We start from the raw sequence: 17,584 nt of genomic DNA, 5'->3' as shown, positions 1-17,584 counted from the left end.
GACCCGAGGAAGGCACGGGGTGACCACTCTATTGGAGCCAAAATGCCTTCCCTGTCGATACAGATCAGCTCCAAGCCCAGCTCCTTTCTGGATTGTTCTGGGGCCAAACGAAGGAAGCTTCCTTAGGGAGGGATCAGAGAAGGGAGCGCTCGGCAGGGAGTTGCGCGGCAGGTAATGTGAATGCTTCTGATTATCAGAGATGATTCACTTCTGTTCACTTTGCACCAAGCGTTGGGAAAGACGCTGCGTTTATCTACATTGACTCACTGTTTCACAACATCAGCACAAGGTATCGTTGCCTTTAATGACAATGCGAAGGCTTGGACGTTCAAAACCCGACGCAAGCCACAAGTCCACAAAGGATTTTTGTAAATCCAGACAGATCCAGACAGGTAGTGGGAAAGAAAACCCTCGACTCCCTTCTCTGTCAACAAAAGATGGTGTTAAAACTCTCAGGATGAAAATGCAGATGCTCTGAGCTGGCAGTCTTAAGAGATGAAGAGGCTACTTTTGCCCCTAGAAAGGATGTTTTGATTTTTAGTGCCACAAACTGAGTTTTGCTTGGACAGAAGCAGCCTAGCAGGGAGCACTATTCATTAGCGTATCGAGATACTTTAAAAACACTATGGACAATTTCTCAATCTCATTGATCCTTGCCCGGTGAAATATATGGAGTTAAAAGAAACAAAGGTTTTGGCTGGGACAGTGTCCATTAGGTGACCTAAAGTACAGCAAAGATCAAGCCACCTTTGAGGGATGGTAGGCATTCATGTCCAAAGCAAAGACAGTTCTTAAGAAAAATCACAGGAATGAAGCAAAGGCAACACAGGTCTCTGTGGGTTTATCATGGCATTACTTATCAGGTACAATTAACATTCTCCAAAATTGTTTCTCGCTGCTCGACCAGCACTGGTATTTACTGTCACTATTGTCAGAAACGCTCAACACCCACAGGGAGACAGAGTTTCCAAAGCACTGGCTTCCATTCAAGCATCTAAATTAGTAGCCAGGCTCAGAGGAAAGCTGACTGCATTGGACACCGTCTGCACAAATGTCCTAGCCAAAATAAGAAGAGCTTCCTTGTCAAAGGAGTCACATTTGCTAAAAAAAAATGGAATTAAAAGGGACAAGAGTTTGACCTTTGACTCGATGATATGTTATTCCTCAAAGACATCTCCCCAACCCTGTCCTTCCTCCCACCTCAGCAAAGCACTCTTGCCTTGCTCCAGGACATCAGTCCCTCTCCAAGGTCCTATCACAAGGTGAAAAGGCTGCGAGTATTAGCTAATAGTTGTAAAGTGGTGGCACCTAAGTAAACTCGGCTTATGCAAGACTCCATAAATAAAGACAAGCACCAAGAGCAGTTCTTGTGAAACGCAGTACAGGCCCGGGTAGGCAAGTAGGGCCACGGGGAAATAAGCAGCGAAAAGACAACAACTTGACTAGATCTCCAGGGTCCTCAGCAAGCTGGGAGGAGATGCTCTGGTTGCACCCCATGGCTCCAGGACCAGGTTTGCCACAGCTCGTGTTTCCTTGTGAACAAGTGGCACGGCCCTCTATTAAATGCCAGTGGGCAGCAAAGCTCTGATTGTCCTATTAACTGAGTATCTGTGCGGGGTTGCCAAACGGGAGGCAAAGAGATATCTATCAGCCCCTGGTGAATGAAACACAAAAAGATACAAGCACAATCACATGCTTATTGCTGTAAAGAGATGAACTCTGTAATTACTATCTGCAGGGAAGTGCAATTTCCTTTCTTGCGTTCTCCCGGAGACAATGCACCTATTTATTTCCATAGCTACTGTGTGAGCGAGAGCCTCTCGGCAACATCTGCGAGGAAGGGTTCACACCAAAGCATAAAGGGGCAAGAGAACAGCTTGGGTGTTGCTCTCTCAGCACCCAGCCTCAGGTTGAGCTCCTCAGCCCATCAAAGTGTGAGAGGTAAAACCCATATTCATAGAATCATAGAAATCGTAGAATCATAGAATGCTGAAGGTTGGAAGGGACCTCAGAGGTCATCTAGTCCAACCCCCCTGCTCACACAGGGTCACCATATTCTTTCCTTACAGAGAGTGGGAAAGCATGAAAACCTGCAAGCAGTGTTGAGCAACTAATTAAAAGGCATATAGGGTACACCGGTGGTCTAATTGCAGACTGTTTGCTTCAGCGAGTCTTGTGTTACCACAGTGTCTTTAAAAGGGAGGACTACAAAGGCCCCCAACTTACCAGTCTCTCGATCCTCTCACCCAGATCTCTAAACTCTCCTGAGGACTGTCGGGACAACTCATTACGGTATCGGATACTGGTGATTTTTATGTTGCCGCTGTAGTAGAAGAGCTTCTGATCTGTAAGGGAGAGGAGAGGAACAGGCGGCACTCACAATTCACCCAAGACCCACCAGCTTCAGGAGAAGCCTGGGGCTCTTTATATATCCAGAAGCCCAAGGAGTCAGTGACTCTTTAGCTGTATCCAAAAGATTCAAATATAGCTCCTGAAGGAAGGAGAACTCAGTCCATTTGGGCAACCCGAGCACAGAGGACTTAACAGGTCCAGCTCCCCACCAGTCACCTTCGTGACCAAACAGCACTTTGGACCCAACTTCAGCACAGGAAGGTGAGTGGTATCTTTGCTAGTGTGGTACTGGCCTGCATGTCCACCCAAAAGTGGGCCCTGGTGGCCTGCTGGTGACCCAGGAAGACACATGGGGAATGCCATGGGAAGAGTAAAGCAGAGTCTCATTCTGTCCTTTGGTGGAGACCAGCAGGCCCGTAGGTTGACCTTATTGCAGAGGAAGATCATGAGGAAGATGTGAAAGGAGTGAAAGCAAGTGAAAGGCAGCAGAAACCACAGCCTTAACCACCCTGCACAGCAGGAATTGAGATCTGCAAATAAGGAAAGGAAGAGCTCTAAAGTCAGTGGGGTTCCCCTAAACAAACCTTGATTGGCTTGATGGAAAATGAACTCCCAGCACAGCATAACACTACAAGCCCAAAAGAGATGCACTAAATGAAGGACCAGGACCATAAAGAAATGTGTAAAACTTACCATATGCCACAAAATAAACCAGGAGCCCAATGGTGATGGCTGCTGCCACTGCTGTGCCAATAACAATTAGAGCAATTTTCCAGGGCTCGAGATGTCTGATTTTGATGGCGGGCTGGTGAATTCTGTACAGAGAGGGAGAAGATTAATAAGAGATGCTGTTTTTAGGTAAAATTGACCATTTTAGACTTTCTGCAAGTCCTCTACCCCAAAATTTGTCACTTTCTAATATGCAATGCCCAGAATGCACTCAAAGTAATAAGAATGGCCTTAAAACCACTAGGTTTCTAGAAGTCAGCCTCACTGGTTTCTTCTTATATGAAGGTTTCTTCTTCATTTTTTGTCCTGTCAGGCTCCAGCATCTGAGAGCATAAGAAAACTACAGCACAGTCAACATCAGCAGCTTTCCATGGGACTAATTAATTACTTGTCACTGACATTCTGGTACCTTTGCTTCCAAAAATCCCTTGTCCCTCAAAAATGTTGAAAAAGATCCCACGTTTTGCCTAGCACCTATCCTTTATCCGATCTGGGATAACTATCCAAATTAGCTCTAAGAAAATCAAATCAGTAGGTCAGTATGACATGGAACAAAAAAAAAAAAAAAAATGTCCAGAGATGCTTACTGAGAGAAAATTTTGCCTTTGGCTATGAACTCCAAGACATCTTAAGATCTTCAGGTTGTATTTTCTATGATGTTATCAGCCATTACAAAATGCAGAACAGGAAGTCAGCACTTTTGGCAAAGAAACTTTTATTCGAGAGCCAGCTGCCCGTCTTGCTCAAACACAGACACACACAGACACCCTCTGGATGAAGCTACAGCCATTCCCAGGAGAGGAGAGGACTGAGGGCATGGAAGGATCTCAGCAGGTTCCCACATGCACACCAAGGCACCCCTGGATCCTAGACCTCACGATCCACAAGATTAAGCACACTAAAATAAGACTCAAGTCACTGCAAGCCACTTCTACACCTGTGTGTGGAAGTAAGTCAATGGGTCAGCAGGCAGCAAACCCTGCACATCATATATAAATATCCTTTTAAATCTAGTTTAGTTTAGTCTAGTTTTAGACTGGATTAGTCTAAACATTTGCCTCAGTGAAAAAGGGAATACTCATTTGTCACTGACAGCTGTTCTGAGTTACCCTGGCTTGAAAAGCTCTTTCCCACCTGATGTTGTCCTTCACTCCTCCTATACTCTCAAAGAGATTTATTTAATTTCACTTTTTTTTTTTTTTTAAAGCATCTGTGCTTCTGAAAAATGCTTCTGTGCTTTCCAAAAAAAAAAAAAAAAAAAAGACTGAAACTAAGCAGTCTGTTGGTCATGAACAGCTCTGAGGTTATTTCTGTGCCTGATGGAAGCCCCCTTAAAATATTAATTGGAGAAATGTAACACATGGAGGTGGGAAGACTCAAGAGCAAGAATATTTCCTGAAGATGTTAATTCAATATAGGATGTGTTTTCAGCAATTGAAGAGGTTTTTGGTGGCTCAAGCTCTCTTTTTATCATTTTTCTTGTGCCCCACGTTTCTCTAAGCCTCACATTTCCAGGCTGATTGACCAAGAAGCTCACCAGTGTTCAGAGTCAGGCATAGGAAAATGCTCAACTCCTCCTGATGTCTTCACAAAGAGGCCCTTCTTTCCAGAGGTCATCATCACTTTGCTTATTGGAGAGCACGGAGGAAATTGGACAAAGTGATTAAAAGAGAAATTTCATAAGAAGGTTAGGGCAGAATTTTGATTAAAAAAGAAGCCTAGGGGAACCACACCATAACCCATAGGAGTGCGGTGTCCACTGTCCATGTCTACTCGCACCTCAGCGTGACGCCTCGCTCAGCTAAACCAGATAACTCAGCACTGCAGGATATGGAAACTACCATCCATGGTGTGAACCTACTGATTTATTGGGGCCAGCTTCGTGGACGTGAAGTGTTCAGGATCTAGAGGGACCGAGCTTCTCGGCTCAGGGGTTTCACACCTTCCTTGGGTTTGGAAGTAGATCCTTGGTGAAACCATGGATGCAGGGCTTGCTTCCAATTTCATTTCTGATGGCTTTTTCTCTTTTTTTTTTTCTTTTATTTCTTCCACCGCTCTAGTTAGTGGTCAAAGCTACCAGAGTCCACTAACAGATTTCAAAGGCAGTTTTCTTCCTAAGGTGCACAGAAGGGCAAACTCTCAGAAGGTCTCTCAGCTGCAGCAATGCTGGCATAGCCCCAAACCAAAACGCTGGGTTTGAGAAGCCCATTGGGAAGGCTGGGTGCCACCTCCCCTCCGCAGCAGACGGCTGTGAAGAAATCACAGCCCTTTGGAAAAGCGGAAAAGCAATTTGAGACCAGGAGTAACGGGGTAGGGAGGCCATTAAATAGCCAAAATTACATATTTGAAACCGCTTTTGATATTCTCCTATGTTTAAGATAAAATGTATAAACATTTATTCTGAATTTCTTCCCTTTAAAGTTCCTTGTTATTCATTAAACAGCTTCTCACCTGTGTAAGATTTTACTCACACACACAGCTTTCATTGAATCCATGAAACATCTTTGAGGTCACCATTTCACAGAGCTGCAGGAAGCAAATCTAGGGCACCAGGTTCTGAATTTAATTTCTTTTAACTAAGAGCTGTTTTTCATTTTTAGCTCTTAGAGGTTTAACAGAGCAGGAACCTATTTTCAGAAGACCTGGGATGCCTTTTTTACTTTTTTCAAAAAAATCCACAACATGAAAGTATGGTTAACTTGCAGGAGGAGGTTTCCTGAGATGCCTTCACCCAGAGACTGAGAGAGGAGTCTGACAGTTCCCTGGAAACAGCCACCAAAACTTCAAGACTTTTCCTGCAAGACGGTAGGTGACTTTGAGCCCCTTGTTATTTATCTGTAGCCAAGTATCTCCCTGCATCATGAGCAAGGATAAGTCCATCCAGAAACCTGTTTCATAGGAAGAGGACTCACAGCAATAAACACTGAGCTGGGGGCAAATTATGAATTTACAAGCCAGGCACAGGAAGGATGCTATGATCAGCCAATTAAGTCTGGGGTTTTGTTTGTTTGTTTTGTTTTGCTTTTTAATAGAGGGATGTGGGAGAAAAGCAATCAGTCTCAAGCAAAAATTCAAACTTTTATCCAATATGCTCTTAGGACTTTGAAGCACACCCTTCATCACGTAACTCATGCACTTGTCTCAGTGCAGTCTGAGCCTCTCAGTTCAGAAATACCACGTCTCTTTTGCACATTGGGCTTTATGTTCATTTCTTGTTCTCATGTGGAAGCAAAATTCAAAGAATCAAAATTTTGCTTCTTCAGAGCAAAAGCTCCAAAGCCCACCAAACCCTCCCAAGTGCTTTTGTATCTCCATTTTAAATAGGGACAATGTTTCTCTCTTTTATGAAGGAGCTTTGAGCATTACTAAGGAAACACACTGCTTCCAGGCTCGTATCAGGGTGCATCACCTCATTTGCTCCCTAGACCAGAGGACCAACCCAGCCCATGAGGGCCAAGACCAGCAAGGCTGCCTGCTCCAGCCCGCCTCCCGTAGTGACTTTGCTTCCCGAAGGATTCACGGAGCCGACGTTCCCAGTGTCAGATGCAGGTAAAGGAGACACCTGGGAACCAGACGGAGCCCACACGGAGGCACGGCTCTTAACAGGACCAAAGCACAGGAGGGATGTGTGCAGCTGGACGCGCAGATGGAGCTCCCACCAGGCTGGACACAGGCTGTAACTGAGACAACAACCTCTCCATCTCCTCCCAAACACATATCAACTACCTGGTACATAGAATTCCCTCCAATGTCCCCTCAACTTTGAAATAACCCAAGCAGCAATTTAAAACAGTCGCTATTGCTAACCAGGAGGCAACTGAACTGGACCTAAGGGTTGTTTACCCTCTAGCACACACTGTTATTAAAATTCTGTACATCACTGTTGACATCCACAAGACATAGCAACCAGATCACAGCTTACTAGGAAAAGAAATGGGTTTGTAGTTCCCCTATTCAGACACCCCGCATTAAGTTTCCCCTCTTTATGTAACATGGGCAAGCTAGTTTTTGAGGCTGCAATGGGGATTTTCTTCTTATTGAAGTTCAGAGCAGCACAAATTTAAAGGTTTTAGTATTTTTCAGGGAACCAGATCCTCTGTGATGTTAAACAGGGATGTAAGTGCCAAAAGCTGAACTAAGTCTTCTCTTGCAAGTTCAATATTATATTGATTGACTCTTTATTGTCCTTACAGAAAGAGAAAAACCCTTCACTGGCCATCAAGAACAAATTTTGTCACTCCAGAAATGACATTTTTAGTTCAGCGTGCCCAAAATGGTTATTGGAAATACATGAAAATAAAATACTGAAAATGGAATTGTTTTTAAATATTGAGGAATAAGGAATACTTGTGATCAGCCACAACCATTTCACCCATGCTCAGACAAAGGTAGGACTATAACCATCTTGGACTATTGCCATCTTTAGTGTTCACATAACAAAATCCAGCCATCTAGACAGATTAGGAGGGTAAAGAAAAACACATTACACTTACTTAAGTCTTTTTTTTGGGGCGGGGGGAGGTCACAATTTTAAGCTTTGTCAGCCATTGAGGCAGCAATAACAACAACAAGAACAGAGAGTTTCAAAGGCAACTGAGCCCTGTAAATCCAGAATCCGGAACATTAAATAGAAAACTGTGAATTTCCGTAGGCACATGATACATTTTTAAGGGCAGATACTATTCTGAACAAGGAAAGACTAGCAAAGCATTGCAGCTCCGGCACTAAGACTCTGAAAAAACTCCTTAGCTTTGTAAAAATACTCTGAAGTTTCTGGCAATATGTTCTATACTGGGTTACAGTAAAACAAGTTCAGCAACTCTATCTGCAGAAAATGCTTTCAAAGATAAAAGGCTTTATCCCTAGAAATTATGGCTTTTTCCTTACAGCTTGAGAGACAAGATAGGACAAGGAATGTCTGGTTGGTACCTTCTCCTTAAATAACTGTATTGACTTTCCTGGTTTAGCTGGGACCATTGGCAGGGTTGGGGGAAATAACAGTGCAGTTAGAGCTATCAAAACCCACTGTTTTTTTTTTTTCCTTCCAGAATTATCTTATTAAACTTGGATATTGACACAAAAGAGCGTCCTGGATTCCGCATCCATGCAACAAAATCCTGCCAGGAGTAGGACAAAGCAATTACAGGCAGGGAAACGTGGCTGTTGACCTAAGCCATCGCATCCTAACCAGGAATCAAGTGTCTGTGCTGCTGGCCATGTTGGGGAAGGATTTCCCATTGCCCTTCACATTCCAACCATCTATGATCCCATTCAGTCCAACCACAAGCTCCAAACCTTCCTTTGCACCTGCGGTTCTCCGAACAACTTCCCCTCCTTCTACTGCCCCTTTTCATGCCCTGCATTATCAGGAGGGTCCGTGGCGCAACCTCGTGCAAAAAATGAAGGAGGTAGAAATGAAGTGCGCAAATCTGAGGACAGCAAAGAGAGAAAAAAAAGAAAACAGAAAAAAAATGGAAATTCTTTGGGGGCTCTATATGCTCAGCGGGGTCTAAAGTTTGCCTTTCTACTGTCACGCCTGCAAATCAGTTCAAATGTGTCACCTACTTTTGAAGATCCCATGGCAGGTCCCGGTAGGTCTGGTAGCCCTTTTGACCTCCGACCACAGCTTGACTGAAATCTGGGCTGCGAAGCGAGTGCTGCTGGAAGACACAGGAGTCGCACGGACTGGAGTGACGGGAAGGGAAAGGTGCTGGATGCAGATCCTTCATTGAGGCCCGGCTGGCGCAACACCCAGCACTGCGCGGCTTATTGCAAAACGAAGGAGCAAACTTCTGAATAAAAACAAACAGAGGTAAGCGTGGCGGCGATAAGGAGACTCTAACCTTCCGATCAGCCCGGCATCAAAGCGCTCCCAGGGCAGAGATGGCCAGAGCAGATAAACCGGCCCGGGCGAGAAGACTCATTCTTCGCCACGGCAGAGCAGGAAGTGCTTTAAATTTCCCTTTTCCCTTTCGGCCCAGCTCGTTCCCCTCCAGCCGGCCTTGTGCGGAGCGGCTCCGCGCGGGACGGGACCCACACGGGACAGGTACCGCTCGGTGAAGCCACTTGCCTCCGGAGGCAGCGCCCGCAGCGGCCCGGCACAAAAACCAGTACAGACATAAATGGCCTGGCCAGCCAAGGCCCGTCTCCCTCCGTGCTCCCTCCTCCCCGGCCGCCCCGGACTCGCTTGGCATCAGGGACATGACTACTATAAGTATCCAGCCTCCTAATTGCATGTTAGTCATTTAATGGCTGGCATTAACCCCGCCTGTGGAAAATGCTTACTCGGGGAAAAAGGGCCACCCAGCTGCCTGGAATTCCCTTCTCCCGGCACAAACACGAGGCTTTGGGGCCACTGGGAGGGTGGGGGAAAGGGGAAAATCAATATTTGAGGGTAGAAATTTCACACTTTCGTCCAGAGCCCCAAACAGAAAGACAAATACTGAGAAGTGACTTTTTTTTTTTCCAGTCTTAGGTGGACTTGGATGTGCACCAAGAAGACCTCTAACTTCCAAATTTTTGATATTTTCCAATGAACTATCCAAATTTCACTTAGTTTTGTGAAAAATCATTTTATTACAGCAAGAACCTTAGTAACCAGGGGGATAACACGTCAGCTGAGATTTGCACCTGGCCATATCCAGCTCTTTCCCTTCCTTCTCTGGCAAAAATGCCCATTCTCAAGGACTTCAGCAGAGTTTGAGCCGCGTGAGTCTGGACAGCCTAATACCAGGGCAGCAGAAAACCAGAGCACTTCAGCACCACGTCTCCTATTTCTCCATCAATGATTTCTTCCATAGCTTTGATCAAATCGATTGCTTTTTAGGCTTCTGCTACCTCCTTGTAAGCAACACATGGCTGCAGATACCTACCCTGTGTGGGGCTTTAGTGGTTATTACTCAGTATCTATAATGTATTAATACTCCTTGGACTCTACGCACCCTTCCTCCTGCCCCTGATTATTCTCTTTCTCAAGATTGATTAAAGAAACCCCAAATCTCACTCAGAAAGGCACTGGGGTAAAAGGAAATCCCTGCTCCACCCAGAAACAGATCTACACCCACCAAAACTCCCATGTTCCATCCTTTCAATCCAAGTCAGTCCCAAAGCCATGAAAGTACCTTGAAACTCTTCAGTTTAATTTTCTTTTCCTTTCAATATTGTGATCACAAAACCCATAGGCTTTATAAAACACACTGTTAGGATGAAAAAAAAATCATTAAGTAGGGGAAGTAAAATCAAGGAGCATGTAATAATTTCTTCCCAGTTTGGTCACGCTGAGGCTGTGCGCAGTGGTCTGTTCGCACCGATAAAAATTAGCAGTGCTGTTAGTGGGTTACTAACTTTAGTTTCATCATTAACATTTAGAGGCCACTAATAAGGAGTCCTGTGTACCTAGGTCAACCACACTGGGGAAAAGTAGCCCTGGAAGTGTTCAGGGTCTAAGTGTTCAGGTCATTCTTTTGATGATATGCCCAGAGTCCATCTCTGCCCACCTGGGCTAGATACAGCATCTTTATCCTGGTAGAAAGAGGTTTCAGCAAGCTGCAGAAGGGCCGTACAGAAGTTACCCAAGATCTTGGGTTCTGCAGTGAAATTGCTCAGGGAGAAAGAAGAATCACCAGGGCAGGTGGCCAAAGGTCTCGGGAGATTGTACTAGAGAAAGGGATGGACTTGGACAACAAATGAATGGTACTTTGGGGAGCTTGCAAAGCTCATCCCAGTAGGACAGACCTCCACATCATTATCCTGGAGAAAGAACAGCAGAAGCCATTCCAAAAATATGGGCTGATTTTCTTTAGCATGAAAACTTTGTCAAGATCTGCCTCATAAAAATGTGAGTAGGACATTTAGTGATCAAATTAAGTCTCAATGTGCCTGAGTCAGAACACACAAAATCCATCTATCCAATCCATCAATCCACCTATTCTGTGTGAACAGTGGCACGGCCAGACCAAGAAAAGGCAGTCATTAAGGAGCATCATTTCTAAAATTTATTTAGAATAAATTAGAAAACCGCAAAGTGCTTGGTACTAGCAGTTACTCCAGGAGCAAAGGCAGTAATATTTTTGGTTAATACTAATAAAGCAGTACTGAGTACACAGCATGGGAATCTGACAATGTGGGGGAACACACAAGATTTGGGGAATGAAAGGGTAAAACGATGCAAGAGCATTTCCCTTCATTTAACCCTGCAAAGTCTGCCCAGCCAGTCAGGCGCATTGCTTGCTTAATAATGGTAATAATAAGTTACGGTGGTTTATATTTGCATGCTGCCACGGGCTCCGTGGCCCTACAGATGGGAGCACACCTTAAGAGAAGGCCATTGGCCAGCCCCAAAGCAATAACATCTTCGTAATTTAAGAGCAAAGGTGTTTCACGTAATTATACACCAGTTACTCAATCCCGGACAGGGATTTTAGACCCAAGACAGTGGTCACTCCTAAATGGAGAAGTGCATGTTTCCCCCGTGATATTGAACAGAACTGGCCAAAGTTCTGTTAAAGCACAAGGTCCTGAGCAACCTCAAGTAATTAGGACTGCTCTGAGCACAGGGCTGGGCTGGATGACCTGCGGACATCCCTTCTAGCCCAAATTATTCTGCTAGTCTAAAAGCATCTGATAAGACCAACTGGGTCGACTACAACAAAATCTTTCCCCAGCCCCATCAACTCACTTTCCATCTGCTCACCTTGATAGCTCAGTTGTGTCTTCAGGTTTCTGGTATGAAGAAATAAGGGTCTCTTGAGGTCGGCATTCAAAAATCAGAGGAGCTCCAGAGGAGAAGCTCCTTCTCTTCATACCTTCTAACTTCATCTGCTAGACACGTTACAAAACTTTTCTGATTAAAAAGTCCCAAGTTTATTACCCCATGCTTTCCTTGGCCACTGCAATTCCCAGACACCACTTTTAATAACTCATAAGGAGGAAAACAAAACCAGAAAAACCATGAGAAATGTAGAATGACTCTTCAGAGACAGCACCAGTGCTGCTGGAGAAGCCAGGTTTTTCAACCTGAGCTATGAAAAAGGCACTCGGGGCCAGACTTTATTATGTGCCCCTGCAGGTTTAAGGCACTAAATGTGCCGAGGTTTCCAGATGCTATAGGAATGGCCTCAAGCTCTGAAGTATGCGAGATCCTGCCCTGGTTGGCTTCCAAATCGTCCTTCTTTCCAAGCCCTTATAACAGAAACTGCTACACCCGTCTAAGCTGCAGCCAGCAGGGCCAGCCCAGCATACCGACAACGCCCTTAGACAACAGAAATCCCCCAGTGCCAGAGTCATTAGAGAAGAATTCATAGCCCGTCGCCCCGTTGGAGCCCAAAAGGCAACACACAGGTACCCGTCCTCGGCAGCTGCTCAGCCAGAGCTGCTGCTTGGCAAAGCCAAACAGGCCAGCCCACATTTTCTTCCAGGTGTTGCTTAGCAAGTTGCCTTACAAGCCACTCTGTCCAGCCGCCGCACAAATCCTCTGCTCGGTGCCAGATGGGCAGCATCACAGAAGAGGCACGAGATTTTCACGTGGGTTGGGCTGGGTCTCCAAACAAGCATGGCACTTCCAGAAAAAAATAAGTCCAGCTTGTCCTTTACAGCTCTTGCCCAACTTGAAAGAACACCACATCGGTTTGCACAGCAGAAATGCCAGGGAGATTTATGGGGAGCACCGCTCTAGAGCCACCAACCAGTCTGAAGGAGACCCCAAACTTGAGATGAGACTTCCCCTGCCTCTATGTCCCCAGAAAGTGACTGTTTTGGATTTATTTTCATATTAGCTCCTAAGAGAGAATTCTCCTAATGGAAGGCAGCTGGCTTTGGGTCTCTGAGCTGCTTTCTGCCACAGGTACGAAGCCATCGCCTGCCTTGGCTTGCTCTGCAGCAGCATGAAGGACAGGATGTGCAGTTCTCTTGAACAGCCACCTGGGGTGCCCTGCACTGCATTGCCGTTTGAGACTTCTAGTCCGAATCAAGGACCACGGAGCCCAAGCCCTCGGTCCTACAGTCATCAGGCAGAGGCTGAGTTACTGATGGGAAAAAGCAGCTCACTGCTAGGTACCCCGTGGGGTTCCCAATCTGGGGAGCATAGGTCGCCTGCCTCTGTGTTAAGACCTGCTGGCTGAACTCGTGCTTGGGTAACACCTACTCTCTACCTAGCAAGCTTGGAAAGTACATATTTCCCCCTTTCTGTGCCCTACTACGGTTACCTGTTACTCAATAGGTGGCAACAGAGCCAAGCAAACTGGGAAAAGGGCCTCCAGTTGCACCAGCGAAGGCTCCGGCTGGATATTAGGAAAAAAATCTGTATGGAAAGAGTAGTCAAGCTGCCCAGGGAAGTGGTGGAGTCACTGTCCTTGGCAGTGTTTAAGAAATGCGCACGAGGCACTCGGGGACATGGTTTAGCAGGTATGGTGTTGAAGGACTGATGGACTTGATGATCTCAAAGGTCTTTTCCAGTCATAATGATTCTATGATTCCATCCTAGCCCAGGGATTGAGGCCAGACTGTCTAGGTCACAGCTCATAGAGCTGCAGACAGCAGGGCATCCCTGGAGTTTGGGCAAGCTCAGAGCTACACAGCATTTTGGGCAACTAATTATTGTTAGCCTTTCCCTACAAAGAAGGATCTGAGGTGAGGGTGCCAGGCTGACCACAAGGCTTTCCTCAAAGCCCATAGCACAACCTGAACGGAAAGGCAGGAGCTGGGGGGCACAAATAAGACTTAGCAAACATCTCCTCCAAGGAGGGCAGAATTAATGAGCTAATCAAGTGAATCAGCGACATGTCTCGCATTCCTTGTAGCTCTGTAACCCTACAGAGAAGAAACTCATCACATTTCTGAACAAGTTCACAAAATTCTTTCCGCTGGTTTTATACAAATGGCATATTTTCTGAGGAAAAAAAAAACTGCTATCAATAAATGGTGGCTTGCAAACATAGAATATTCTTCAAAGCTACTGCAAAGCAAAGCTAGTGTCACTGAAGAACTAATTCAATTAGAAAAGAGAGTATTACTCTACGATAACGCACGTGTATGGCATTTGAGGTATTTGCTCAGGTACTCTAACTGGATGAGTGAAAGGTTTTCTTTGAAGCAATTAACAGATCCAAGACCCCAGAGCAGCTGAAATTGGGACAAGTTAGGTTGTGCAGAAGGACCTAGGTTTAATCACACATACAGAGAACAAGGCAGCAGTTCCTCCATCCAGTTCTTGCATTTAAACCCTCGGATAGAAACTCCACCCACATAGCTCCCCCAGCCAGACACAACCACACCAGCCGAACATATCCTTGGGTCATGGCACAGGTACCAGCTACTGAATGCTCATTAATGCTTTAATTAAGTCTCATGCAAACAGCATGTGCTCCATTAGAACTTACCAAAAAGCAACTTTCCTTAAGCCATAAAGAGAAATAAAAATTGTAGTAAGAAAGAGGTCAGAGGCACCTTAAGATGACTGCCTCTGGTTTAGGGTTCCCCTTATTGCTCTTGACCCATTAAAATGTGACCAAAGGGCTGCTACTCTTCCAAATAAAAAAGCCACATTCTCACCCACAACATTGCTTATATATTTTCTATTACTAGAGTTACCACTTTTCCAGATTCCAAGATCTCCCCCTTAGCTTATAGATATTACAGACTAGGACTAATGACCTCCAGAATGTCCATGAAGAGCTTAATTTTCTAGCTCCAAATGTGGTATTACTTGGACAAACTTGTGTGATAACTTGATGTGATAACATTGTGCCTTCTACTTTCCCACAATACTGTGACCTTGGCAGAGGGAGAAGCAGCCAAGATCTGCTCAGCCCTCTGCTCATAGCCAGGGCATACCGAGTTTATGCACATCAAACCCAACACCTGGATGAGTGCTTTCTGATGGGGGAGAGATGAAAACTCACTCAGTGCTCTAAAGGACCACACTAAGAGCAGCACAGCTGTGGTCTCCTCAAGCTGTGTGAGATAATCAAGCAGCATCTCTATCTTCAATGCAACCTGGACAGAGTACCTCCTTCTCCCTACCAGTGTTCAACAAGTGCGTAGATGAGGCACTTAGGGCACATGCTGAAGAAGGGTTTACAGTTGGAATCGATGATCTTGAAGGTCTTTTCCAACTGTAAGGATTCTATGGTTCCAAGTCATGTCCACCAAGCTGAAAGAGAGCCAGCAGAAATGGTTTAAAGCTTTCATACAATGTCATTCACCCTCTAGTGGCTGTACGTCCAGAGCTCCCACTTGCACATATGACTGGGTAACCTCCAGGTAGCCCAGCCCAACTCCGGCTGCTGCATTCAGGAGTCTCCATCCATACTCCTCCACGCCAAGTCAATGAAACCAGGGCTACTGCAACCTGGCAAGTCAAAGACATTTGGACTGGGGTGGTATTGAGGGGACACCTACTCTGGGATTCCCACTACAGCAGGTTTGTGCCCTACTGGGAATGTCAGAGCATGCTTCCCAAGACACCTGCACCTAAATCAAGAGTCAGTGGCACAGGGCAACACCTGAACAGCACAGACACTTGGAAAACACATCTTTTGGGGTAAATGAAAATCAATGTAATGGCAGAATGTAAAATGACATAAAAGCCAGTAAATATGTAGTACAGGATAAATGTAACATGACCCAAAATATGGGAACCCTCATCATAGAGTTGCTTACTGCAACCTGGAAAATCAGTACATAAAACAATAGAGATTATCTGAAGTGATTTTATTGACTTTACAAATGTAATACATGTCTGTGTGTCTCGCACAACTGTATCACTAGCGATCTCAGATTCTGCCTCGAGTGCTGATGATAAATCGTATGAAAACAAGTTTCTGTGCAGACAAAGCCTGTGACTTCATAAATAAGCAAGATTTCAGTTTAAAGGCAACCTTTCTCCAAGGCCACCTGACCAAATCAAAAGCTTTTCTACCTGCATTGCTTCAGGTTTACACAATTTCCTTCAGGAAAAGGTAGACAGTGTCGACCTTGATGAAAGTTTGGCCATGAGAAGGAGATGAATTCAGGTCCACTGACACCAGCATGATTCACTGTGGTCAAGGCAGGCTCTTTAAAGTGCTGCTCCTGTGTAGGATACAGACCCTCCACTTGGCATCCCCAAGAGGCATTCAAGCACACAAACTAGATTTCTTCCACAAGGAACTGAACCAGAAGACTTTTTTTTTTTCCCAGCTGCTACTAGGAAAACTCAAAGTTCACAGGGCCAGGTTATAGACAGTCCAAAATAACAACCCTCAAAACATATACAGTCAAAATATCAGGTCCTCTTCAGTCCCACAGCTCCTGGCTGCACCACCCTGGTACTATGCAGGAAGGTAAACTGGGTTCTTGATCTCTCTGAGATAAAGAAGTGGTCACCTTCAAAGCAAATGATGGGATTCACTTTTTCAGCCTTACACTCACTAGTCTGAAGAGTGATACCTACTGCTGACCTACTGCTGCCCTCTACACAAGGCAAAATATGCTTCAGACTTTCTGCTTTTGTTCCTAAGATAAAATACAACTGGAAAGTTCACAGATGAAGAAGAATCATTAAGACTTCTACTTACCCGATTCTGGGAACCAATCACATTGGATTTAGAAGCCTAAAAATATTAGATTCCTAAATTATAACCAAATTCAGCAGGAACTATTATGCCCTTTGGCAAAAACAAGCTTGAGGTGCTTTGGGAACTGGAAATTCACGGTATTTGCAAAGAGGCTCTTTGTCACGAAGACTCCTAACTCTACTCACTGTCCTGCTAACGTATTTTCTTCTAGCAAAAAATTCAGATATACCTGTCGTCGATCATTTTCAAGCATCCTCTACAGACAATGTTTCAGGGCATAAACCAAGATTTGTTAACAGACCTACGGAACCAGAAGGATAGTTGGTGCCCTGTATAAAAATCAAGCCAACAAGGTTTAGTTATAGTGGGGCTCACAATGTTGCACAAGCAAAGATCCCTGACGGAAGATTTTAAGGGCCAGGTTTTCCCAACACACACAAATGCCAAACACACAACAGTTTCAGATTCTTGTTCTTCATGTTAGAATTGATTCTGCAATTCTCTTACTCAACTCAGACAACTCTTTCACCATGACTATTGAGCAGTGGCTGCCACCAGATCTTCTGACCAGAAGGATGCAGAGAGCCTCTCTCCTTTTGGCCTCCTCTAGTCCAGTACAAGTTACCTGCCTTGGCAGCAGGGCTAGCATCTTCTTTGCTGTTTACTTTTCTTTTAGACCCAAAGAGAAAAAAAAAAAAGCCCACGTCTTAGGTGATTGGAAGCCCACACGTCTTCCTGTTGTCCAAATCTGCATCTACACAAAGCAATGGATCTGCATACACACGCATCCTCACCATCATAGATGCGTTCTGCTGTGGGGTTCAGATGGGGACTAAGACATTCTTGTGGGGACTAAGACATTCTCTGCAAGAAGAGATGTTTACATTGATTCCTGGGTTGGACTGAAGTTTTGTCCTGAGGGATCCAGTTCCTCCACTACTGTATTTCCA

General features: G+C 45.1%; 1 protein-coding gene across 1 annotated transcript in view; it reads right to left on the bottom strand.

Annotated features, from left to right (window-relative positions):
• The window catches only part of LOC112950589 (transmembrane protease serine 11E-like), a 31,324-nt gene extending 22,514 nt beyond the window's left edge, over window positions 1-8,810 (bottom strand). The window contains exons 1-3 of the mRNA XM_026043169.1: window positions 8,647-8,810; window positions 3,046-3,167; window positions 2,227-2,345 (exon numbers count right to left, since the gene is read on the bottom strand). Coding sequence (XP_025898954.1) covers window positions 2,227-2,345; window positions 3,046-3,167; window positions 8,647-8,810 — 405 coding nt within the window. The remainder of the gene's footprint in view (window positions 1-2,226; window positions 2,346-3,045; window positions 3,168-8,646) is intronic.
• Window positions 8,811-17,584: the final 8,774 nt, after the last annotated feature.

Source organism: Nothoprocta perdicaria, unplaced genomic scaffold (assembly GCF_003342845.1).
Source record: "Nothoprocta perdicaria isolate Ctin4 unplaced genomic scaffold, notPer1 scaffold_322, whole genome shotgun sequence".
In the NCBI taxonomy this organism is placed as follows: domain Eukaryota; kingdom Metazoa; phylum Chordata; class Aves; order Tinamiformes; family Tinamidae; genus Nothoprocta; species Nothoprocta perdicaria.
Note: the sequence above shows the minus strand (reverse complement) of the source record. Positions and strands in the feature narration are given on the sequence as shown.